Source organism: Antennarius striatus, chromosome 12 (assembly GCF_040054535.1).
Source record: "Antennarius striatus isolate MH-2024 chromosome 12, ASM4005453v1, whole genome shotgun sequence".
NCBI lineage: Eukaryota > Metazoa > Chordata > Actinopteri > Lophiiformes > Antennariidae > Antennarius > Antennarius striatus.
In genome coordinates this window covers 21,665,001-21,691,478 of record NC_090787.1, presented here as the reverse complement: position 1 = coordinate 21,691,478, position 26,478 = coordinate 21,665,001, and the positions used below count along the sequence as shown (strand labels likewise).

Genomic DNA, 26,478 nt, shown 5'->3' with positions numbered 1-26,478 from the left:
GTCCAAAGTCCAAATGGCAAGTCAGAAAGCTACAATAAAATGACAAGGACTCAGCTAAAGTGGGTAATTATTTATTTTAAATGATGAACTGTCTACATTATGAACACTGACTTATAATTATGTGTGCACAAGCGTTGACATTACTGGTTATATAATATAATTTTACCTGAGGTGTCTCAGCTGGTTAATTAACTCAAGTAAATTCAGTTCACACTTAATTCAAATTTTGCTTTTTTTTTTTTAAAAGAGTTATAACTGTAGTAGTCATAAATGCAGTTGGAAATAAGTCGAAACAAGGAAGGAGAAAAACTGAAAGCACAAGAACTCTGGTCTGGTTCTCATTACATTTCAAACTGGTGATTTAAGTTTTCATTTTGGCTCTTTCCCCCCTTCCAGCTCCTGCCCAGGACTGTGTCCAAGAGTCAAGACTAATCAAATGCACTTGTATGTAGAAGACTGCAGGTCTCTGAAGGAATTGAGAAAGTTCATGCTTGCCTGCTGCTTTGTCTTCTTCTCTCCTTCTCTTTTCCTTCTCACTCTCACTCCCAGTGCTGTTTAAGGAGAGAAGGATTCAACATTCCTTCAAGCTACTTTACTGCAGGTTTCTGTGGGATTTAAACATGCACACTGGGGTTTTTTTACAGTCCATGTTGGTGCCTTGGTTTCTGGTTCTGCTCTCCACCGTAGAGGACACTTTGTTACAGTCGGTGAGGTGAGTTTCCACACTATTTTGTTTTTTCAAATCATTTTTTTCTTGTTTTCTCGTTATTGTGGGGTAGTTTACAGAGCAGGAAGGAGGAGGGAGGTGCCACGTTTTGCTAACAGGGGCAACAGTTGGTAAGTGCATGTAGAAAAGTTTTTTGGAGTGCCTGTACTGTACCTGTACTTTGTACTTGCAGTTTTTTTTCTGCCTTGCTTAAAGATTATTCATGCCAAGTCACAGAAGTCCCCTTTGTTTCCATTAGTGCATGCTCTTTTTTTTTTTACAACTTGAAGTTGTTAATTTACTTTCATAGAAATATGTCAGCTGACAGGCATTACTATACATTATGTTGATGGTTTCTGTGATGCACATGAAGCTTTGGTAGCATTCTAGGTGGAGAGAGAGAGCTATGCACTTGAAAGCATTTCTGAGGAACCATTTGGGGCCACAAACCAAATTATACATACATACATTTTCTGCCGCTGAGCCACACAGAGACACAGACAGCCACACACACACACACACACACACACACACACACACACACACACACACACACACACACACACACACACACACACACACACACACACACACACACACACACACACACACACTCCTACGGGCAATTTGGGACCGGCCAATCAACCTGAAGCTCATGTTTCTGGAGGTGGGAGGAAGCCGGAGAACACGGAGAGAACCCACGCAGACACGGGGAGAACATGCGAACTCCACACAGAGCGGGACTCGAACCCAGACCCACCGTGTTGTGAGGCGACAGTGCTATCCACTGCGCCGCCGTGCCACCCACAAATTATAATAAGGGGAAAAAAATCAAAAACACTAAATTTGCCTTATAACATTTTCGATTTTGCAAAATTAGCGATGTCACATGATTGTAACTGGATTATTCCAAAGTGCTGCTGTTACTGCCTTTATCTGTGGGTCTCATTCAGTGCTGCCACATGGCTCAGACGCAGGAGGGTGTTCACCTCCAGCAGGTGCACGGTGCACACGTACTGATTACACCTTATACACAGTAGGATGCATTTATTGAGCACCACGGCCATGCCCACTATTGAATGCATATTCACATTATAACTAGCTTGTTTGTGTGTTTATGGTGTGCGTTAACATAACTCTGACAACATCGTCCTGATGTGTAGGTATAAAAACGCCTTCGGCAGGCGGTTGTGTCCCTAATGAAATGTCACTGTGACATTTCTATGTACATTTGTACAATGATTCATCTAATCAGCGTCCACAATGTAAATACATTTCTTAGACAGTCTCTCCAGGGATATAATGGTAATATAATGATAATATAATGATAATATATGCAATGCAATCAATTGGATGAAAATAAAAATGTGTCCAAATCAGAGGTCACAGGATACGGTTGGAGCCCACACAAACATTTTCTTTGCAATGAAAAGCCTTGCGAGCTGTGTTATTGCCTGTATAGACGTGTTCATGTGTTGACATCGTATTACTGGAATAAGGAAGGGTTTCTCTAAACAATGTCATCTGGACAGAAGCAGATGTTCAACAAATCCAGAGGCAGCGTTCAGGTATCTTCACAGATGTGGAGGTTAGGACTGTTGGGCGCTAACGCCCTCGTCTACCATCACAGATGCTGGCTAGTAAACTCTACTGTGTTCATACTCTGGATGCTCCTTTTCCTATTTGGTCTGATAAAACAACTATTTGCAGTGTGGACCCACTAGACCACAGGACACATTTCCATTTCCCATCAGGCCTTCTCAGATGTTGCTGACAGATGGTTTTCACTCAGCACCATTAAGTCACTAGTGTTCATCCTGGTCCTTTACGTGCAGAGACTTCTAGGATGCTATTGTGGACTGTTTGTAGACGAATCAATATTTTCCTTTAATTAAACTGCTGGACTATTACAGTGATATTATCAGCACATTTTGATCGTCAATGAGCTGTGATTGTCTTTGGTCATAACAACCTCCTTACATGTGGAGTGGTCCAATCACGTGCCTCTTATTGCCGCTGTCTCATTGCTTTTGAGAGATGCTGCAACCTTGAAATTCAGAAATATCAATCAATTAAACAGTTTAACATTATCTTTCTCCTATTTTCAATTAAACAAAAATGATTAGGAAATTATAATAGTCTGGTTTGTCAGCATTTTGTAGAGCATCCCTACTTTTTTGTTAGCAAAGTTCTATTTTTTTTGGATGAAAATAGTAATATTGCACCAGTTGATGCAATAAAAAGCTGCATATCCCTTTGCCTCATTATATCGTATTTGATTTAAATTCTTGCTCCACTGACGATGATAAATATGACGCTTCCAGCTAAACTACAGTAAAAGACCTAAAATTTATACGCAGGATAATATTTCCATTCCAGTCTCTTGCAGGCATGTGTTCATTTTTGCAAAGTGAAGTATTTTATGGAGCATATTGTTTTCTGTCAGAACAATCAGTGGCAAGAAACTGATGTAAAAATACATCACTGGACCTAAAAGAATACCTGTTGAACAATCATACATACATATGCATGTGACTAACAGATTTGACCAACACTAAATGGACAAATCATTTCCCTACTGGGCTCATTAAACTTGATTTAATTTCATTTAAAAATAAAAATCTCATCAAAGAGTTCAAATTTCCCCTTCAATAAAGCCTGAGTCCAGAGGGAAGTGAGTCGCTGCAAAGCGCCACTGCCTCAGACCCCTGGAGGAACTATATGAAGACAGATGGAGACAAAAGCTTTCAGAAAATGAACGAATGAATGAGTGAATGAATGAATGAATGAATGAATGTATGAATGAATGAATGATTTTAAAAAACAAAAAAACAGGTAATCCCCATCCATTATTTGTAAAGTGGCAACTTTAATTTGCATTTTGTTAATAAAGATGGGATAAAAAGTATAACATCCATCCATCCATCCATCCATCCATCCATCCATCTGCTTTGTGGGTCACCGGTCTGGAGCCTTTCCCAGCTGGCTACCACTGAAATGCGGGGTACACCCTGGACACGTTGCCAGGGGCCACACGTATACTGACAGCAATCATACACACACACACACACACACACACACACACACACACACACACACACACACACACACACACACACACACACACACACACACACACTCGTGACTTCAGTCAGTAGCTTGTTGGGTTGTCTGCTCTGGGGTTTTTCTGTTGTTTGGACTTCAGTTTATTTCGTTGCTGCTATAATGAACTGAAGTGAGTCGTTTGGATTCTGACACCAAATCACTGTACTGTAATTTCCCTGTCTTCACACTTTGTCTTCATATCTTTGTTACTGAAGCATGCTACAATACCTGACAGTAATCAGATTACTTAAGTCATTGTTTGACTCCAGAAGGCCATCTCAATGCCAGGCAGTGAAGTTAAGGAGTGAGATAGAACCAGGTGTCATCATCATAACATCATCGTAAGACGTGTTGACGGGTCTAACAAGGCCATCCATGGGTTAAACTCCCCATGATGCAACAGGGATTGTGTGTTTCCTTAAAGGGAGTGTCAGGAACATTTAATCTGATGATTATTCAACTATGTCAGCTGTTTCCGAACTGGAAAGTTTGGGTGGGCAGCAACAGAACAAGAATGTCAGACTGCATCCAAATGAAACGCAGAGACATCCATGCAGTCCAAGCCGAGCGCCGCCACAGCTGCTGGAGTGTTTGATGAAAGGAAATGCTGCTTTTGTTCTGTTTATTATTTTAATCCTTCATGATCTATAATTTTTTTATTTCCAGCAGAGCCAAACAGTCTCTACATCTTAGGTGATGTGATGGTAAAGACCCACAAATGGAATGACATTCAGATTTAGCTGCATATGATGTCTGAATATATACAATATTAATAGGTGTCAGAGAATTAAACAGCGTTTAGTTCTTGAGTCTATGTGTACAAGTACAGCACATGCTAGTCATCTAGGATTTTTCCTTTTTAGTGCCTGAAAGCAGACAGTTGTATCGCTAGAACTCAAAAGAATTCCCTTCAACAAAGGTGACATCACGTTTGACCTTTCACCTCAGGAGTTTCCAAAGCTGCATAACGTCTATTCTGCTTTGTTTTTCCTAGACAGGCGGGCGGTGTGTGTAAGCTGTCCACAGAGTCGTCCCTGCGCCGCTGCAAGACGCCTGACGGCAAGATCTGCAGCGGGAGGGGCAAGTGTGACTGTGGCATCTGCCTCTGCAAAGCCACGGGGCAGGGCAAGTTCTACGGCCCCCGCTGCGAGTGCCACGACTGGGTTTGTGCAACATTTAACGGCAAAGTTTGCAATGGTGTGTATCACAGCATGTTGTGACAAATTACACAGTAAGAGTCAAACGTTCTCATGATGTCCAGCTGACACTGTGGAGGGTAGCGTGTAAAGACTCTGACACGCGTGTGTCTGGTCAGGTCATTAGTGAGCAGGCAGGAAGTGATGCAGCAGAGGGAGGCGCTATCACAGATGCTAATGCTTAGCATGTGTTTGTGTGTTTTGGGATGGCAGCTCTCATAAAGACACTGTGAGCAGTAACACTGACACACATGTGGTCTGGTGAGATGGTGAATTCAAACACAATTAATTGAAGTATTTCACTACATAATAACTACAATTTGTTTGACTTTAAAAAAAAAAAAAAGTTATACACTGTTATAATCCCCAAAGGTAAATTAAGAATGATTAAGAATGATTAGTAAATAAAGAATTACTGTAACTAATAAATCATTAATTGATATTTTGATTAATGACAGTCAATCCAGTGGTCATGTGAATTGTAAAACAGAATTGCTCTCTATATTTGTCTGTGCAGCTCCCCCCAGCATCACACACTCATCCTTTGTCTTTTAACTAATTTCTTTATTCAATAATGCTCCATATCTTTATTGTCCTTCTGTCTTCCTGCTCTCATCAGCATCATTTACCCCACACATGTCCATAAGCAGCACCAAACACCTTCCACACACACAAAGCATTCAGCGTCTTAAATCCTTCCCATTGAGAGCAGGTGAGAAGAGAAGCAGCCTGGATGTCGGTAATAGCAATATTTCTAATAAATCAGTGAACAGTGTCATATCAGCTTCATGGGGTAAAATTAAAATGGTCCGACTGATGAAGGGTATATTGCAATATAATATTATTCACCACTAACGAGCTGCAGCCTATAAATGACCACAATTTTAAATCTTAACAAGAACTATTAAGGATTGATGTTCTCACTTTATGTCAGAAGAACAATAGCTGTAACCTTTGACCCAGGCTCATGAGACGGTTTCAGATGAGGTACCTGGAGTTGGGGGAGAGGCTGGTCCCTCCATGTTGATGTGAAGAAGAGGAGATAGAAGCGTCTTCCTCATCTGTGTCGTCTGCAGTCACAGCTATGAGTGTAAGGTCTAATGGAGAAATATGTGCATCTGGAACACGTCTGATGGAGATATCCATCTGTGTGTGTGTGTGTGTGTGTGTGTGTGTGTGTGTGTGTGTGTGTGTGTGTGTGTGTGTGTGTGTGTGTGTGTGTGTGTGTGTGTGTGTGTGTGTGTGTGTGTGTGAGCAGTAGGGTGATTTATTTGTGAAGACAACTTGGCTACTGTGAGGAGCTCATTACGGTTCAGCCGTCTGGAGCGAGGAGCCCCTGTTTCAGCCTGATAATGGGGTTCAGTCACTGAATGCAACTGGAGCTCAGATGAACCAGAAGAGGGTTTTCACTCCCAGACACACACACACACACACACACACACACACACACACACACACACACACACACACACATATACACACACACACACACACACACACACACACACACACACATATACACACACACACACACACACACACACACACACACATATACACACACACACACACACACACACACACATATACACACACACACACACACACACACACACACACACACACACACACACACACACACACACACACATATACACACACACACACACACACACACACAGACACACACACACACACACACACACACACATATACACACACACACACACACACACACACACACACACACACACACACACACACACACACACACACACACACACACACACACACACACACACAGGTTGTGTGATACTCATCCACCCCCTCTCACTATGGTTTGTGTGCACACAGACTCCAGGAACTATATTCAAACCACATTGAGCCCCCCCCCCCCAGCTGATCACTGAAGGTCTGCCATCTGAGATCAGCAGCCAAACCCTCCCCCTACAGCGTTCTTATCTCACATTTTCACAACTGCCCCGATAAGATCCAGTAGATTTCCCCTCCTCAGGGGTAAATGTGCTCTTCCTCCTCTCCCCAGACATCAGCTCTCCTGCTGCTGATGAAACTACAGCTAAACACGAAGCTCCTTCAGATCCTCTCCAACACACCAACGAGTCAGTCTGAATGGACAAGTGGACATGATCTACTCGTACATGTCATTAATGTCAGTGTGTGTGCACATCCAGGCCTCGTGACACACAGTACGCCGGTGTGTTTTACTTTATCTCTTCAGCCACGTCACGCTGAAAAGGCGCTGAGAATGCGTTGTCACCACGGAGACGTCCTCGCTTTGGAGGAAGCTCGTTGACACGGGTCTGGTTGGGTTGTAGACACGTCAGCTGAACCAGAGGCTCTACATTCACACTCCATCAGTGTGCAGACGAATGAAGCAAAGAGCAAAGGTGCTCTGACCCGCTGAGCGCTGGGACGAAGACCCTAGAGGAGCAGAACCCCCCCACATAGAGTCAGACAGAGACACATAATAAACAGAAAACCTCCCCTCCCCCACACATTGTAACCCACAACAAAACATGTTATTTTATTGAGTAGATAAGTTAGTTAGAGGGCTCCTGTGCACAGGGAAATTAAATATATCAAGAGTCCAAACAGAAATGACACATCTTTGATCTGTTCTCTAATGATGCTCAGTGACTTAGTGGTCCTGATGATGGAGCAGCACGCTGGGGAAAACATTCATTCTGGTTCAGATCCAGTGGGTTTTCCTGGGAAATACTGAAGTCAGACCCGTTTTATCTCAGGGTAGCAGGTCTGTACTCATTAGTACTCATTTGGCATGTGTGGCCCTTACTAAGTAGAGCCGTAACAGGGGGTCTCACTCCCCACGCTGGTGGTGCATCCCCTCTGGTTCCTTATTGTGGTGATGCTGTGATGAAGATCCAGCTAACATCTGTTCACCAACTGTGGTGTCCTCCTGTTTGAGGCTGTATTTAAATCTTCCTGCTGCGTCCTACCGTTGGGTTCTAAAGGGTCACCTGTACCTCAGACACACCTGAGCTGTCAACCACGTCATCACTTCTAGATGAACTCCCCAATAGTGAGACAGGGGGTTCAGCGTGGCCATGTTTCCATGTCCTGTTCCACAGCCTGCTGCTGTCTGCCTCCTCCTCTTGTCTCTCTCTGTCTGTGTTGGACGGAGCAAAGTGTTTTTCTCTGCTGTGTGAAGACAGCTGTGCTTTCCTGAGATTTATGGTCTGTTTCCAGCCTCACAAATGAGGAGGATGGCTGAGGATTCTGTAGGCTAGCATTACCACAGTGAGAAGGAGACACGCTTCTGGATACAGAGGGACACTGTGTGGACACTGTGTGGACACTGTGTGGACACTGTGTGGACACTGTGGACATGTGTGGACACTGTGGACATGTGTGGACAACCTCATGTTGGTCCCTCAAACCTACAGCTTGTTTTCCCTCACCTGCAGCATCCCCAGTGGTGTCTGTCGGTCATTTGAACCAGCGCAGTGATAACAGGTACACCTTGGTATCAATACAGTGGCAGCAACACTCTCTGGTTACAGTTCCATCCATATTTGTAGTGTTTTTGACAGAGTGATAATCAATGGGGGTCTTTCTTTGATTCCCGCTCCCACTCCCCTCGTCATTCGTCATTGTGAGGTACCCGCTGGTGTGTGAACGTGTGTGATTGTTCCGGTGGTGGTCGTAGGGGCCGTTGGCGTGGGTTGGCTGCTACGGTTCTACCAGACTGCCCCCGGGCAGCTGTGGCTACTGATGTAGTTTACCATAATGGATCCACTGTAAATATAATCCATTATTATTATTATCAGACATGTGAGCACACAGTCAGTGGTGCTCCAGTGTTTGTTCAGTATGCTGGAGCAGATCAGTTGAACACATGGATCCACAGCCGTACCCCCAAACAGACCTCAACACGGTGCCGTCCCACCGAGGCTCACCAATGACGCAGTGGAGCTGGACTGTATTCATTCTGAAATAACAACGCCCAACGGGGACGATGTAACCAACATTCTGGTGACTGCACCAATGAGCTCATTTTATCAGTTCAAGCCAAAACACAGAGTCAGGAAGCCCTCGTTGGGTCGTTGTTGGGTTCAATGGCCGACCAACCCCGGGGCCAGTGATGTGGACGGAGGCAGAATGTATATCAATTCAGAACTCTTCAGTTTCGTGTTTATGGTTTACTTTATGCTTCATCCCCCATCAAAAATAAGTGCTTCAGCTGAATAGCAGTTGGAGGATATAGAAGGAACTCATGTTCTTTCTCGTTGGATGTTTACTTTGACTTCAAACACATTTTGGCCTCTCTTCCCACAGAGAGAGGTTTTCATACTCATCACCAGCCTTTGTCCTCCCCGCCAAGGCCAGACAGCCTCCCACCCAAAGGGGGTTATCTGTCAGCTGCTCATACGGACCCAGTTTGTCCAGACCTGTGTCAAATAAAAACTCCTCCAGATGCACTTTCTGCCAGTGTTACATAAATCCATGGTGTGGGAATATTACACAGAGATGATACAAACATGGGATGGCAATGCACTAATTTTATTCAAAAGCTACTAATATGGTTAATATATGATTGGTGTTATTTTCCCAAACAGAAAGCAGACAGTAAAGTGTGCCTTTGTCTTTGTCTGCACAGATGAACACAAGCTTTCAGCCATTTCAGTCCATTAAGTTGTTCATTGTTCTATTTTTCTTTTAGTACATATTTTGATGTGCTTTTACTTAGATATTCTGAGCTTTGCTGGGGAAAGTGGCTCTCTGGTGAGTCACCTAATGATTTTAGCATGGACTGGAGGGAGAAAGAGGCTGGAGAAATAATAGTAAAAAGCCACTTTTATTGGGACCAATTACAGCTCCATGTAGGAACAAGTGTGTCTAATGCTATGATTATGTCTGGAGAAGGCTTAACAATTTTTTTTACTGCAGACGTACGATGAAGTCACCAGAGTTTGCACTTGAATACCCAGAAGGAGAATTGAGGAAACCATGAGGCTATAAAGAAGGAATACCTGGTGGTGAGGGCAGCTCTTACTGAGAGGGAAATGAATTATGAGGTGAGACAGGTGTCTCATAGGTGTGAATTTCTCTCAACATTAGCTGCTGAGCTGCTGTTTCACACTCCGTTAGCCACAGGGGGTGGAAAGCAAGGTGGAATAATTACCTGTTCTCTTATTATGGAGAACATGATCCAAACAAAGCAGGTGGAGAGACGTCGTTTGGAGATAAAACTAACTGAACATAACAAATGAGCACAGAGTGTCTAACAGCTCATGGATCTGAATGTAAATTATGGTTTGCATTGACATGTGGTAATTGAACCTGCACTGAAATCCCAGAATAGACAGAGACCTTGGGGGGACCCAGGGCCACCAGGAGGGGTGGTATCTCCACATTGGCCTGGGAACACCTCGGGACCCCCCAGTCAGAGCTGGTGGATGTGGGGGAAAAGGGAAGTTTGGGGCTCCCTGTTGAAGCTGCTGCCCTTGTACCCCGACTCTGGATCATGAATGAATTCTTCACAGTGGTCATACCTAAACAACGGATATCGCATATCGAACCCCTTGTAGGTTGAAAACGATCACACTCCTTTTAGTTTGATAGTAGAGTCTGTTTACAGTTTACTTACAGGGACGAACTAAACCCACCCTGAAATGAGCTGCTTTGCATGAGTCAACATCCTCTGATGAGGATGATGATGGTCAACCTGACACAGATACGCCTTCTGAATCTATTAGATTCTAGTAAATCGCAATAATCTACTGAATTAATTTTGAGAGGATTTAATCTACAGTGATTCTGTTTGACAGCTGTAGCTCACAATTATAAACCATGAATCCAAACAAAGCACAAGTTCTGTCTACATTCTGTCCATGAATCCAATAAAAAATCAAATAACAAAGTAATCAAGAGAAATCCCATTAGACTGCAGCGCTGTGTTTTGATGTAACAATGATCCATGAAGCACCAACACTTTAAAAGCAGCTTTGTTTTTTTAATGTACATGACAGTTAAACATTCATGTCTGTATATGTAGAAGGACATAAATAAAACTCATATCTGACTTTGTTTTTGCAGGATTACCACAATCAAACTTTTACTCTTTAACCATCCTTTTACTCTATTACATTTCTGAATGTAAGAACACAGGAAACAGTTAAATCAATTGTCAGTGTGTGCTCAGCTAACGCTGCAGTTCACTTATATCCTCAGTTAGCTGCAGGAGACACGGCGTAAGTCAGAAAACGATTTCACTTATCTGAAGGCTAAATCAAAGGAAACCTTCCCTAAGCCCAGCACAAGTGACCACGTTTACATGAGCGAGCCCGGACAGTGACGGAGTGGGACACCCTAGGCCCTTCGTGTGTCACCCTCCCAGCTCTGTACTGTACTGTGTGCTGTGGAGGTGGACCGTCTTGCAGGTCTTACACACATGGAAGGATTTGTGATTCCTAATAGCATCATCTGGCTGTGTGTTGTATCCATGACCCACTCTGGGGTCACTGAGCCCACTACAAGTGTTTTGTCACAATAACCAATTTGTGTGCTATAAAGCAGAACCAAGCAGTTTGCGGTTCTGCGTTCACAGAACCCTGACATCCCTTTGATTGGGGTTCATTTTCACGAGCGTTTTCAGTGCACTGCCCTTTGAGCCCGTCCTCACGTGTCCCGTGAGACGTGTGGATAACGAGGAGCGACGGGGGGGCTCGTCTGCTGTTAATGACTGATGGATGGCCCCTGAAACACACACCACATTTACATGATGAAGGAGCCTGGAGGATGATTGAGTGTGACGCACGAGGCCCCTCGCTGCTGAATGCAGCGGGAGCAACATTTATAATAACTTGTCAACAGGCTTCCTTTGCATCATGTGATTCCCTGCCGTTTGTCATGTTTCTCACTGCCGCCATCACAATAATGACGGGGGGGGGGGTGTGTCGCTCCTCTGAACGCTGAATACTGAGACTGATGAGAAAACCACGATATCATCCTGAAATATAATGTAGTAAAAATAGTTTAAGCGTAAATATCACATTAAAATATAAAAGACACATGTTATTCCCTGCTATTCGTACATTTACGCATCCCAGGAGAAGTTTATGATTTATCAATTCCAATAAATCAGAATCGTCGTGAATTACAGCGGTTCCTTTGCAGGAGTCACAACTCAGAGAACTTCAATCCCACATCATGACCTCTGGTGTCAGTTCACCATCATGGAGATAGATCCAGTGTGTCCTCGTGTTAATGTGTGTGTGTGTGTGTGTGTGTGTGTGTGTGTGTGTGTGTGTGTGTGTGTGTGTGTGTGTGTGTGTGTGTGTGTGTGTGTTCAGACCGGGGCTACTGTGACTGTGGGACCTGTGAGTGTGATGAAGGCTGGTCTGGAGACGTGTGCCAGTTCCAGGACGAGTGTGGCCTCCCCAAGAAGAAGAGCAGAGCACTGTGCAGGAACCCACAGGGGGTGGTGTGCTCCAACAGAGGTACACACACACACACACACACACACACACACACACACACACACACACACACACACACACACACACACACACACACACACACACACACACAGGACCAAACCATCCTTATCATAGATCTGCATCAAACGACCAGGGTTGCACCTCCCTGAGTGAAAACATGCCCAGAGGATGACTCCACGTCTGAGCCCATCTCTCTCCACTGCAGACAGGATTGGGATTAGAACGGATCCTTGGTGTGACACATTTCTCTCCTTCATCACCCTAACCCTGTGAGTCCTTCTCAACCTGTCCTCTGAAGAAAACACCAGGAACCTTCCCAGCTGTCTCCCTCATCCTGCAGAAGTTCTCCAGTCTCCTGGTACCTCACTCTGACCACTAACCTCCTCACTTCTGTCCCAAACTCAGGACAACACTCATTCTTTTGCAACTTCCACCACTTCATTTTGGTTCTGCTTTTTGGTTCCCTCTCTTCATGTTCTTGACCTCCAAAGTCCTCCTGCAGACCACCAGCAGATGTTTCTAACCACCGGTTTCTTTCAGAATCCACGTCCTTCCTGACACGTAGTCCACCTGTGACCTTCCTCCACTCTGTCACTGCATCTCACCTGTCTTTTATTCCCCTTCTTCTCCTGCTATCCCCAGACTCACCTCCTCTCCTGCTTTGACCTGCAGTTCCACAGTTTGCGCTGACTTCCTGTTGGCTGACAGCACCAGTGTCGTTGATTGTGAGCGATCTGGTGGGGGCATTGGATTTGTGGTCCGTGTATTTGAACTGTCCCAGACCCGTCCTGGTGTGACCCCTGTATTTACCCGCACCTGAGACCAGCACTTATGGGGTTCCATCACAAAGACTGTTCCTCCTTCAAATTGTTCTGTCCTACTACGTGCATATAGAAGACGCCTCCGTTCACAACCAATCATATGAAAAAGAAAACAAACTCAACTCTTTCCATCAAATGAACTGAAGTTTTGTCTGTGGTCTTTCAGGCTCGTGTCATTGTGGGAGCTGCTCGTGTGACGATGAGGACAACAGGGGGCTGGTGACGGGACGCTTCTGCGAGTGTGACGACAGTGAGTGTCTGGACGAGGACACCGGGGAGGTGTGTGGAGGTAAGCTCTCAGGTCACGTCTCAGCCCCCCCCTCGACGTTCCCTCACTCATTAGTCTGACGTGTGACGATGTGGTCGTCGTCCACATCGTCAGGCTGGCGGTCTGTCATCACACTGTAAACGAGAGGAGACAAATGACAGGAGATGAACACTGAGTGTGAGGAGAATGATGATGAAATGATTCCAGTGACGTGAAGAAATGTTCTCAAGAAGCAGGATGATGATACGTGTTGAGAAATCTGAAAATGTGTTGGTCCCAGTTGAAGAAAACATCCTCAGGAAAAAGCTAATAAACAAGATAATTCATCTCAAATGTCCACATCAAAGATTTTAAATCTGGGCAAGAACAGAACGATTTGCGGTTTAACTGTCAGAACATCTATTTTTGACCATATTGCCCAATTATTGCTTAACAACTGTTTGAAACATGAAATTAATGGGTTCAAGATGATATTGAAGCTATCCTTTTTATAACTCATACAAATGTTTGTCTCTGTTCTGCTTTTGCTTGATAAAATCTATGTTCATTTTATTTTAAATAAGCCTTAACTCAACATGCCTCACCACTGTTTTTCCAGAAAAGACTGACAATACCATTCAGGTTTATCATTGTATTCTACATTTATTCCATGTTTCAAAGAAAAGCTTAGTAACCTATACCACAGGATAGAGGGCTCCAGCAAATCTGTAATCATTTCATGAATTCACAGACGGATCGTGGTTTCTATATTATTCTCCACTGCTTTGTCTATTAGAAGGACAGGGCTGACAGTGGTGCAGGTTTGTGCCTTCTAAGTATATTATTGGTTTCTTAAAGAATCTTTGAAAAATAAGATTGTAGAATGAAAGATAAAATATTTTTTGATCATAGAGAGGAGAAAGATGAGGCTTTATATTGCAAAAATACCATCAAATAACAAATAATCAGTCAATAAATATAATATCCATCAATGTTAATAGGAGATTGAAGACCATTTTATCTGCTTGAATGTAATATTTTCCTACAGGATGCTCTTTTGCTCAGTATTACTTTTTAAAAATGACCTTTTTTAATTGTTAATACGTCGAGGAGTTGAGTTAAAGGTGAAAATGTCAAGGAGTAAGGATTTCATGTCGGAATTGATTTGAATGTCAAGAACACAGAGCTGAACTCATCACTCATTACCGTCTGATGTGCTTCCAGGCCACGGCCAGTGTTACTGTGGAAACTGTTACTGTGCTGCTGGTTGGCATGGAGACAGATGTGAATTCCAGTGTGACATTAGCCCATGGGAAAGCAAACGGAGATGCACGTCTCCAGATGGCAAAATCTGCAGCAACAGAGGTCTGTTTACCCCCCCACACACACTAACAGTACACCCCCGAGAGCGCCACAGGTCTAAGTGCAATTCAAATTGAATCCTTTTTTCTTTTCTTTCTTTTCATACGTTTCTGCATTCACACAGAAGTTGATTATCATTGATTTAAAAAGCAATAAAATAGTGGAATTATGTCTGAGATGCTTTGTGGTTTTCTGTTGGCCACAGCGGCTTGAAAACCAATCAGAATCAGTGTCACAACAGTGACAGCTGGATTGGATTTGGTTGCCAAGAAACAGGTGACAAACAGATGATCTGTTACCTCGACCCAAAGATGAAACACTGAAGAATAAAAGAATAGATTCTATACTTGATGTAAACTTAATTTTAGGTCTGCGTGTCTAGTTTGATGTCTTTTGTAATACAACTGCCACCTTTGACGACCATGTTAGAAATTACAAGGTGCTCCTGTTTAGTAGTGACAGAAAAGAACAGACATAACCAGGATTTACGATCCTAAGAACCCCTAGAGGGAAAAGAACATAGAAATACAATTGTAACTGAAAAGAAGTTATCATCTGTTTGGAAATATTTACTGTTACTGGTATTATTTTCAAAACAGATTGTCAGTATCATTATGTCAATGCAAAAATGTATTGGTTTTAAAATATATATAAAAAATATTTAAAAACTAAATAAATAAACACATAAAAATTATATTTATATATATATATATATATATATATATATATGTGTGTGTGTATGTATATATATATATATATATATATATATACACTGTATATACATTTGTATTTCCCCCAGAAGTAGTTAAAATGCAGAAATGTATTTGAACATTTGTTCATTCTGCCCTATTTAAATGCTACAGTTCTCCCTCTGAATTAAGCTTCTTTTAAAACGTTGTGCCGACAAGTCCTGTTGATTACAGAAGATGGAACGCGAGCGCAGATCAGACAAAGGAGGGCTGATTTGATGTCATCACTTCATATAGATGTAGAGATCAGAAGTGTTCCATACGAGGCTGTGAAATATCCTCCATCTCTTACTGTTTTGCTAAACAGGAACCCGTATCTCTCCAGGATGAACGTGTAAACGGTTCACAGCACATGACTCCATTACTCCATTCCAACAGGCTGTCACGCTCCTGTGTGTGAGGTGGATCTAACCTCCTCGCTGGAGCTAAAAATACACCGGCTGGCATGCTGTCAATGATAACAGCTCCATGATGCTGGAGGCTTGATATGCACGTGCAGCGTGTGATTTATTGATCAAAACAATTCTAAAGGATATGATGAGAGAGGAAACACCATATCTGAATACACAGGATGTAAACCCATCCTGTGACCAGGAGCGGGTCCAGTGCCGTCAATCTGACAGCAGACATAAAGGTCTGTGGTTATATAAAGGCAGGGATGCAGGGACCAAACCCAGGTCAAAGGACCAGGGGCCAGGGGGGTGCCAGCCAGAGCACAAAGCTTTGCCAGCTGGCGCAGCTCCCTGGAGTTCCCCCTGTGTTCTGTCCTTGCTGATAGGAGACGATGGGATTCCATTGGCTGCTGTTCAGCAGCTGCCTGGATGGGATGTAAAAAAAATGAGGAAGATAGAGACAGATTGGTAGATAACAGGAAAAAATGGGACGGGAGGAGAGGGTGCATTTATGTTGCTGGCTGTAGCCCCCATTCATCACCCCGGTCCCGCCTCGCGTCACTTCTATTATGTTCCAGTGTCTTCAGTTTCTTCTTAATTGATTCATTTGAAAAGAGTTCTCGCAGTATGAACATCATGTGTGTTTGTTGGGCGTGTAGGGACCTGTGTGTGTGGAGAGTGTACCTGTCATGACGTGGACCCCTCTGGGGACTGGGGGGACATCCACGGAGACACCTGTGAGTGTGACGAGAGGAACTGTCACGTGACCTACGACCGGTACTCGGATGACTTCTGCTCAGGTGGGCCGTCTGTTTGGGCTGGAACTAATGAGACTCATTCATGACCATGTGTCTGCGCCATTAGCCAGTTAGCTTCTCTTAGCATAAGGAAAGAAATAAAGGAAACACCTGGTTCTGTGTGTTTCCATACATCCTCCCACACATCTCCCACCTCCCCTAACACACCTGATGTAATAACACATGTCCGTCTCACCGTTTTAACACAAACACAAGACAAGTTTGTCTTCCGTCAGAGTTTATTGTTTGTTCTTTCAGATGATGTCCATCTAAATGCAGGAGGGAAATGACTCTGCAGTAAAACACTGACACATAAGCACAGAACACATGTCACCATGACAACAGAGGTCATGTCATGTTACGAGAACAAGTTAGTTCAATCCCCCTTACCAAAGGTTTGCTGTTTCTCTGACTGAACAGAAACTTCTCTCAGTTCCTGATGATGTTAGTAGGGCAGCTTAAACGCTCAAGCGTATAATTACCCGTTAAATGGTAAATTTTTCCTTACATAGTAAAATTTATACAAAAATATTACATTATTTCCGCACTAATAAGGCGCACTGGATTATAAGGCGCACCTTCAATGAATGTCCTACTTAAAAAAAATATTACAGTATATATGAGATCCGCCCGGAGTTCCTAAAGGCTCTGGATGTTGTGGGGCTGTCCTGGTTGATGCGCCTCTGCAACATCGCGTGGACATCGGGGACAATGCCTCTGGATTGGCAGACAGGTTAGGATGGTGGTCCCCCTTTTTAAGAAGGGGGACCGGGGGGTGAGATTGACAGGCGGATCGGTGCAGCGTCTGCAGTGATGCGGACTCTGTATCGGTCCGTCGTGGTGAAGAAGGAGCTGAGCCGAAAGGTGAAGCTCTCGATTTACCGGTCGATCTACATTCCTGCCCTCACCTATGGTCACGAGCTATGGGTCGTGACCCAAAGAACGAGATCCCGGATACAAGCGGCCGAAATGAGTTTCCTCCGCAGGGTGTCCGGGCTCCCCCTTAGAGATAGGGTGAGGAGTTCGGCCATCCGGGAGGGACTCAGAGTCGAGCCGCTGCTCCTCCGCATTGAGAGGAGCCAGATGAGGTGGCTCGGGCATCTGGTCAGGATGCCTCCTGGACGCCTCTCTGGTGAGGTGTTCCGGGGACGTCCTACCGGGAGGAGGCCCCGGGGACGATCCAGGACACGCTGGAGAGACTATGTCTCCCGGCTGGCCTGGGAACGCCTTGGGATTCTCCCGGAGGAGCTGGACGAAGTGGCTAGGGAGAGGGAAGTCTGGGCTTCCTGCTAAAGCTGCTGCCCCCGCGACCCGACCCCGGATAAGAGGAGGAAGATGGATGGATGGATTTGAGGCTGTCTGTATTATAAAGTGCACCTTCAATGAATGGCCTATTTTAAAACTTTTTTCATATATAAGGCGCACTGTCGGTTTTTGAGAAAATTAACGGCTTTTAGGTGCGCCTTATAGTGCGGAAAATCCTGCAAATAAAATTTTTGTTAGTTAAATATCAATTAGATTTATTTGTGGACTGACTGTTCGCTTTGCACAGAGACAGTTTCTGTCTCCTGCATATATATTTAGCCACAGTGTGGCTGCGAGGGTGATTTCAGTGAGTTTTACCTCATATAACTGTAAAAATGCTTGTGTGACTTTACAAGAGAACTGGTGCATATAATGAACAACCGCTTGTATATAATATTGTTTGTGTCAGTATCCTTTATTGGTTTGACCTTTGAATGACTGCAGTTTCTTGCACTTAGCACACAAAAAGCAGCCCCCATCCAGTGCTAACACTCTGGTGCACTTTGCAGTTGGAAAAGCGAGCTTTCCGTCTAATTTAAGTACAGTCGGGGGGGGGGGGGGCTGACCTTTTCACCGCTTCTCTGAAGAATTAATGAAGATGCTATGAAGGATCCTCCCACTGTTCATTAAGCTAATAATGTATGTAACACAAAACATATCCCAGTAACCTAGACTATACACAGTTTACATCTCTTGATATAGACCAGATATAACCGATGCTGCTCATCCAGCATCTTAAAAGAGGCGAGTGAGCTCATGTTCAACAGACACTGAATTCCTATTATCTTCTCACTTGCAGAATGTCCTAATGGATCATTTATAACCTTGTCTGTATCTTAGTGAGATTATTTTAATTCTCTTCTAATTCCTGGCAGGTCATGGCCAGTGTCACTGTGGCCGGTGTGACTGCAAGGAGGGCTGGACTGGCAGGAAGTGTGAGCATCCTCTGTCCTGCTCCCTGTCTCTGGAGAGCAGTATGAAGAGGTGTCGCGGAACATCCAATTTGCCCTGCTTCGGACGAGGTATCTGGTTTTCTCATCCACTCCTGTTTCCATGGTTACTGCAGTAGGCCTGTACTCTGTCCTCACCATTTGATGTAAAATGGGCCATTTGTAGGACATTTAACGTCTGTTAATCCATCTTTAAGAGGCCTGGAGAGAAAAATCTAAGAACATCTTTCAGAAGGCTTTGAATTGAGAAGCAACACTGCGTTATGTTTACTGCAGACCATATGCATGAATGTTGGAATGTCATGACAAAAAGTCAAAGGAGGGAGTTTTACCAACGGTGTTCCATTAGCAGTTCGACTTTCATTAACTTAACTTGACCCATTTTAATAGCTGTTATCAAGATGATATAAGTGTCCCTCTCAATAATTGCAGGTTAAAATTGGGCCCAGGTAAGATGACATATGGTTCCATCCTGGAAATCAAATGGCTAATCAAGTGTTTTAAATGTGGCATGAATCTAGATAATCAAAGTATTCATGTCAAAATTATGTTGGCATGTTCTGGAATGTGTTGTGTGCAATCAAGATGCTCTTAAATATCATTTAGAAGTGTTAATGTTATTGACTTACCATCGTCAACACCATCCCATGTTATCATGGCGATGGTGTAATGCAAACGGCATTACTCATGCTATCATGGGATCATTAAATGATCAAATGAACACAGAGGTCTCCTCTTATTGGTTGTTGTGAAGAACCTACTAGACATTGTGCACATAACTGACAATTCATTGGTTGTACTGACTACAATGTCAGGTGCATTCCATTTACATTCCCGTTGACCGTCCCTCTGCTCTGGCTGTGTTCTGTGCTGTTACATAATACCTGAAGGGAAGTGGGTGATGAAACGTGTAACTACTACTGAAATGCAGACATACCTTCCTTCTGCAGAAACTACTGAAACCTATCAATACATATCTAACAAGATCCTAGTTAAAAGGTCAGTCAGGAAAACGGTTGATACTACACCCTAAACACAAGCTTTTTGTTCAGGTGAGGGGGTGACATTGAAGCAAAGTAGAGGGTAAACCAAGACATGGTTTGCAAACAGGAACAGAACCTCTGTTGTGTCATCACCAAACTAGAGTTTGATATGGATATCTGTTTTGTTGTGGATTATTGGGGATCTCGTGTCACCAGTTCATCTTTGACAAGGTCAGCCAAAGGTAAAAGGCTTCAAAGAGGGAAACAGGATTCCAGTTGTTCTCAGCTGCAATGGTACAGAAATCGATGGAATATTCGGCCACAGATCTTCCCCCATGAGACATTTTCAACAACCCCCAGGCTGCCTCTCTCCCAGGGGACACAAGAGCAAAAACCTTTCAAAACTTGACGGGAAAACAACAGGACAGAAGCTCAGTCAGTCTGGGCGAGGTTGTTGTTGGCTGGGTTCAGAATGGCCAGATTGTTCTGTCACGACTCGAACAAAACTGGTGGAGAACCCAAAAGCACAATGGACAAGCAGGTGGGTCGAGAGTCTCCAAAGAGGTTTAATCAGACAGGCAGGGTTCTGGTACCAGGTCATCAGCCCAACAAGCAGATAAAAGCAGAGAAACAGCAGATAAACAGGCACAATACAATAATCAGACAGGGTCAGGCACTAAGCAACCAAAAACCAGATCAGACTAGGGATCGGCAACAGGCAGGGTCCGGAGAACAGGCAGGGTCCGGAGCACAGGCAGGGTCCGGAGAACAGGCAGGGTCCGGAGAACAGGCAGGGTCTGGAGAACAGGCAGGGTCCGGCGCACAGGCAGGGTCCGGAGAACAGGCAGGATCCGGAGAACAGGCAGGGTCCGGAGAACAGGCAGGGTCCGGAGAACAGGCAGGATCCGGAGAACAGGCAGGGTCCGGAGAACAGGCGGGATCCGTAGAACAGGCAGGGTCCGGAGAACAGGCAGGGTCCGGAGAACAGGCAGGGTCCGGAGAACAGGCAGGGTCCGGAGAACAGGCGGGATCCGTAGAACAGGCAGGGTCCGGAGAACAGGCAGGGTCCGGAGAACAGGCAGGATTGAAGCAAAGTCAAGGGTCAGGCAGGATACAGCTGGAAGGTCTGGATGAACTCTGATAATCTGGCAGAGAGCTGAGGGCTGAGCTGGATTGTGAAGAGTGGAGTGGATTATGGGGAGTGTCTGCAGGTGAGCGAAAGGGAAGGCAGGTGCAGGGAATGAAGTGATGACCAATGAACCTGAAATAATAACAACGTCAACAAAAATACATGTACAACAGAACCAGTCTGACACACATCATTACAGTCAATACACAGAATGTCCAGTCCATGATGGGGACAGTCTGGTTGGAGAGTTGGTGCTGTCCAGTCCAGTCCTCCAAGAATGTAGAGACGGGATTACGATCTCGTCTCCACGCCAGCTAGGTGCAGATTCTGTATGTATATATATATATCTCTGTGTGTGTGTGTGTGTGTGTGTGTGTGTGTGTGTGTGTGTGTGTGTGTGTGTGTGTGTGTGTGTGTGTGTGTGTGTGAGAGAGTGTGTGAGTGTGTGTGTGTGTGTGTGTGTGTGAGTGTGTGTGTGTGTGAGTGTGTGTGTGTGTGTGTGTGTGTGTGTGTGTGAGTGTGTGTGTGTGTGTGTGTGTGTGTGTGTGTGTGTGTGTGTGTGTGTGAGAGTGTGTGTGAGTGTGTGAGTGTGTCTGTGTGTGTGTGTGTGTGTGTGTGTGTGAGTGTGTGAGTGTGTGTGTGTGTGTGTGTGTGTGTGTGTGTGTGTGTGTGTGTGAGTGTGTGTGTGTGTGTGTGTGTGTGTGTGTGAGTGTGTGTGTGTGTGTGTGTGTGTGTGTGTGTGTGTGTGTGTGTGTGTGTGTGTGTGTGTGTGTGTGTGTGTGTGTGTGTTTGTGTCTCTGTGTGGCTCCCCGGTTCACTGGTGTCGCACCCAGAGTTTCCCCTGCCTCATGCCCTCAGTCACCTGGTATAGGTTCCAGCTCCCCGCGACCAGCCACAGCAGATGAAGCGGTTGACGATGAATGAATGAATGAATGAATGAATGAATGAATGAATGAATGAATGAATGAATGAATGAATGAATGAATGAATGAATGAATGAATGAATCATACAACTGAACTCTGCTTCTCTGCCCTCCTCTCAAAACATCCAAAAGAAATCAGCTCGATGCCACAAGGCATCAAAATACAAACACAAGTTTGTGTTACTTTAGGTAAATGTGTGGATGTCCTTCAAATTTATTCTAAGAAACTAATCAAAAATAATAATCTTGAAAATGACATATTCCAAGTGTTAAAATTTGAAAGAGCATAATTAGGTGCACCATGGTTACATGGTCATGCTTTTATACAAATAAAACATAGTATGTGCAAAAAAAATTGAATATAATTTCTGGATTCAGACCAAAACATTTTATAAACAGAGGAAAACACACAACCGCCTAAGAACCAAAACCATTAATCAATATTACATTCATCCATTTCCTTGAAGACGAGGGACCAGAACCTCCTCGTCTTCAGATGCTTTTCTATCTCGTGGGTCACACATAGCTGTGGGATGTTGGCCAATGACAAGTCAGCATGTAGCCACGCTGGAACAACGACAGTGTGATAAATTAAAGTCACATGTATATGTATGGGAAGCCTCATCCTCAAGTAAGTGCTCTCCTCCAATGGAATCCATTTGGTGTGTTTGCATACATTAGCTGTTCATTATATTCTGTGTCTGTTCATAAAGACTTTGCTTTTGACAGCTGCAAACCAATTCCACAACAACAGGGTTGAGCAGGCAAAGTGCCCCCCCCCACATAATGAAAACACAAAGATTAACATGTGCTGGGGGAGTTAATTAGCTTTAATTCCTCCAGCAGTACCTTAAATTATCTCCAATTGCTGCAACAAAATAGAACTCTAAATTACCCTGTGCAATAGAAGAATTAATGGGATCCATAAATTCCTTCTTATAAAAATTGCATTTCTGGTGTCCTAGTCTGTTCAGTGACTGTCTGTTTGCACCCTATTTATAGAATAAATAATAATTACCATGTATTATGTCTAATATACTAAACACTATGCTATTGAAACAGGAAACAGGATTTTTATGTGGAAATAGTTGTCATAAATCGTGTCTTCTCCACATGGATGTATAATGAATGTCTTCTCACCTGCTGTGTGATCAGAGAGAGGAGGACGATGCTGAGATGAAGCCTGAGCGTTTAGGATGTGTGTGGTTTCATTTCCTTAACTTTTCCACAGGATGGAGATCATAACGGTTAGTTGTGTTTGATGGAGAAGGAGAGGAGAATGAAAGCGTGTGAGAAAAGCTATGAACACTGATAGGAAGGCAGTGGGAGGGTAAGAAAGAGAGAGTGTGGGGGAGAGAGTGAAGAAGACAACACGTATGCCTGGGCTGCTGGGGTGGAGATGGAGGCCTGAGTGGAAAAGTGTTGGAATCTGAAACAGCAGCTGTGGAGCTGTGGACAGGACGTTCTTTAGATGGTATTTCCTGGAGGAAACACCTGCTTTCAACATCTGCCTGCTGCTGCTCTTAAATCCAGTGCTTTCTGCTGCTGATCGCTGATCCTTCATTATTAATATAGATACGGTATGCCCCCCTCGGTTTAGTAGCACACAGATTAGCTGCTCACAACTTCTCCGATAATGCCTGAGTGAGATGAGATTAGCTTTCACATTGTGGTTTAAATACCCACTAGAAAACGTAATCACACGGGATAAAACTTGGGTTTTATATATGTTATGTGGAAGAAGACAGTTCAGATTTGTGGGAGACACTAAAGTGTTCACATGCTGACACGTGTATTGCTCATCTTTATTTCTGCTTGATGCACATCAAGCAGAAATAAATTTGTCTCCCACAAAGAGGTGCAATATAAACACAGTCTCCTGAGAAATCTCCACCTCAGCTAATGAGATTCCTCCAGAAGAGGCTGAGGTGTCTTTAGAGCGTTAAGGTCCAGGGAAAGAGCAGCCAGTCGTCATCACATCTATGTAATGGCGTTTGGTTCGATGCGTCTGAAGCATGAGAGGCCGGAACAGTTAGCGTACTCTAGTGTACAGCAGAACCCGGAGACACGACTTTCATCCGTAACATTTAAAACTAAAATCATTTCATCCAGAGGATTGTATTGGAATGTATTGTATTGTAATTGACCTTGAAAAACTAATTCAATGTCAAATTTTCCCTTCTATACCTTTTTAGGTACACATCACTGAACCGGATGATATATAATCACTAAACAAAAAGCAACATTTTCAGGAAGCCAGAGGCACAAAAATGTGTAGGTCAGGGGTCAGGGTAGGCAGGATGTTGCAGGCTCTGACTGCATTGTTTTAATCTGTTACAGTCTTGTAAAAAAACCCAAACCCCGAGAAAGTATGACATAACATATTTTTAACTACCAATAGACATGCATACGTTACCCGTGCAAAATTAATTATATATATACGGTGTATATATATATATATATATATATATATATATATATATATATATATATATGGTGTATATATATATACATGTATGTATATATATACACACACACACATACACACACACACACACACACACACACACACACACACACACACACACATATATATATATATATATATATATATATATATATGTGTGTGTGTGTGTGTGTATATAATGTCCCTCTCACCCTTGTGGGGTGGTATCTGTGTGTCCTCCTCAAGCTCGGGTCCTCTACCAGAGGCCTGGGAGTCTGAGGGTTCTGTCAGTATCTTAGCTGTTCCTAGGACTGCGCTCTTCTGGACTGAGGCTTCAGATGTTGTTCCAGGAATCTGCTGGAGCCACTCTTCCAGTTTGGGGGTCACTGCCCCAAGTGCTCCTACTACCACGGGGACCACATTAACCTTAACCTTCCACATCTGTTCCAGCTGTTCTTTCAACCCTTGGTACTTCTCAATCTTTTCGTGTTCCTTCTTCCTGATGTTGGCGTCAGCTGGAATCTCCACATCTATCACCACTGCTCTCTTCTGCTCTTTGTCCATCACCACTATGTCCGGTTTGTTAGCCAGTAGCTGTTTGTCGGTCTGGAAGCTGAAGTCCCACAGGATCTTAGCCTTGCTGTTCTCAACCACCTTCGGTGGTATGTCCCATTGGGATTTGGGTACTTCTAGTCCATACCGGGTACAGATGTTCCTGTACACTATCACAGCTACTTGGTTGTGCCTTTCCATGTATGCTGAGCTGGCGAGCATCTTACACCCTGCTACCACATGCTGGACTGACTCTGGGGCTTCTTTACATAGCCTGCACCTTGGGTCAGATCTACTGTGGTAGATATTGGCCTCTATTGCCCTTGTGCTTAGGGCCTGTTCTTGTGATGCCATGATCAGTGCCTCTGTGCTGTCTGTCAGTCCAGCTTTATTCAGCCATTGGTAGGTCTTCTTGATACCAGCCACTTCCTCTATCTGACGGTGGTACATGCCGTGTAGGGGCTTGTCCCTCCATGTTGTCTCCTCCTCCTCCTCCTCTTCCTCCTCAGGTTTCTGCTGTCTAAGGCATTCACTGAGCAGTTCATCTGTTGGGGCCATCTTCCTGATGTACTCTTGGATTTTTGATGTCTCATCCTGGACAGTGGCCCTGATGCTCACTAGTCCTCGGCCTCCCTCTTTCCGCTACTGTACAGCCTCAGGGTGCTGGACTTGGGGTGAAACCCTCCATGCATGGTGAGGAGCTTTCTAGTCTTGATATCTGTGGCTTCTATCCCCTCCTTTGGCCAGCTTATGATCCCAGCGGGGTATCTGATGACCGGCAGTGCATACATGTTGATGGCTCGGACCTTGTTCTTGCCATTCAGCTGACTTCTCAGGACTTGCCTTACTCTCTGGAGGTATTTGGCTGTGGATGACTTCCTTGCGGCCTCTTCATGATTGCCATTAGCCTGTGGGATTCCAAGGTATTTGGAACTGACTTGAATGCAGGAGGTTGTGGGTTCGAATCCCAGTCGGGACAAACACTATCCAGTCAACGTACACAAAATGCTGAAAGGGACGTGGTCTGGAATGCAGGAGGGCGTGGTTTCGAACCCCCAGACATGGCGGACACTATCCAGTGAGGGTCCTTAGGCAAGACCCTTAATGCTATACCAGCCTACCTCAAACATGAGTGAACACAATAAAGACAGAGTCATACCGGCTCGGACGTCGCCCGAGTTAACAAGGTCTGCGTCAGATGCTAGGGAACCAGGGCAATCTGATGAGAAATGGGCTACTGGAACAAGACACACATGGACAAGGGCGGAGAATACGGAGTTGTTGGAATGCTACTACACAAGTAATCACAGAGAGAGGGGATATATGGGGCGGAT

General features: G+C 44.3%; 1 protein-coding gene across 2 annotated transcripts in view; it reads left to right on the top strand.

Annotated features, from left to right (window-relative positions):
* Positions 1-432: 432 nt before the first annotated feature.
* itgbl1 (integrin, beta-like 1) overlaps positions 433-26,478 on the top strand; it is a 43,018-nt gene continuing 16,972 nt past the window's right edge. Inside the window, exons 1-7 of one of the 2 annotated variants that reach the window (XR_011037751.1) lie at positions 433-712; positions 4,806-5,008; positions 12,342-12,488; positions 13,476-13,598; positions 14,781-14,921; positions 16,719-16,859; positions 19,037-19,183. Coding sequence is in view for 1 of the 2 variants with exons in the window: in XM_068330213.1 (XP_068186314.1) it covers positions 621-712; positions 4,806-5,008; positions 12,342-12,488; positions 13,476-13,598; positions 14,781-14,921; positions 16,719-16,859; positions 19,037-19,183 (994 nt within the window). In the remaining variant the exon portion in view is untranslated. The remainder of the gene's footprint in view (positions 713-4,805; positions 5,009-12,341; positions 12,489-13,475; positions 13,599-14,780; positions 14,922-16,718; positions 16,860-19,036; positions 19,184-26,478) is intronic. The other variant, XM_068330213.1, reaches the window with a different exon arrangement.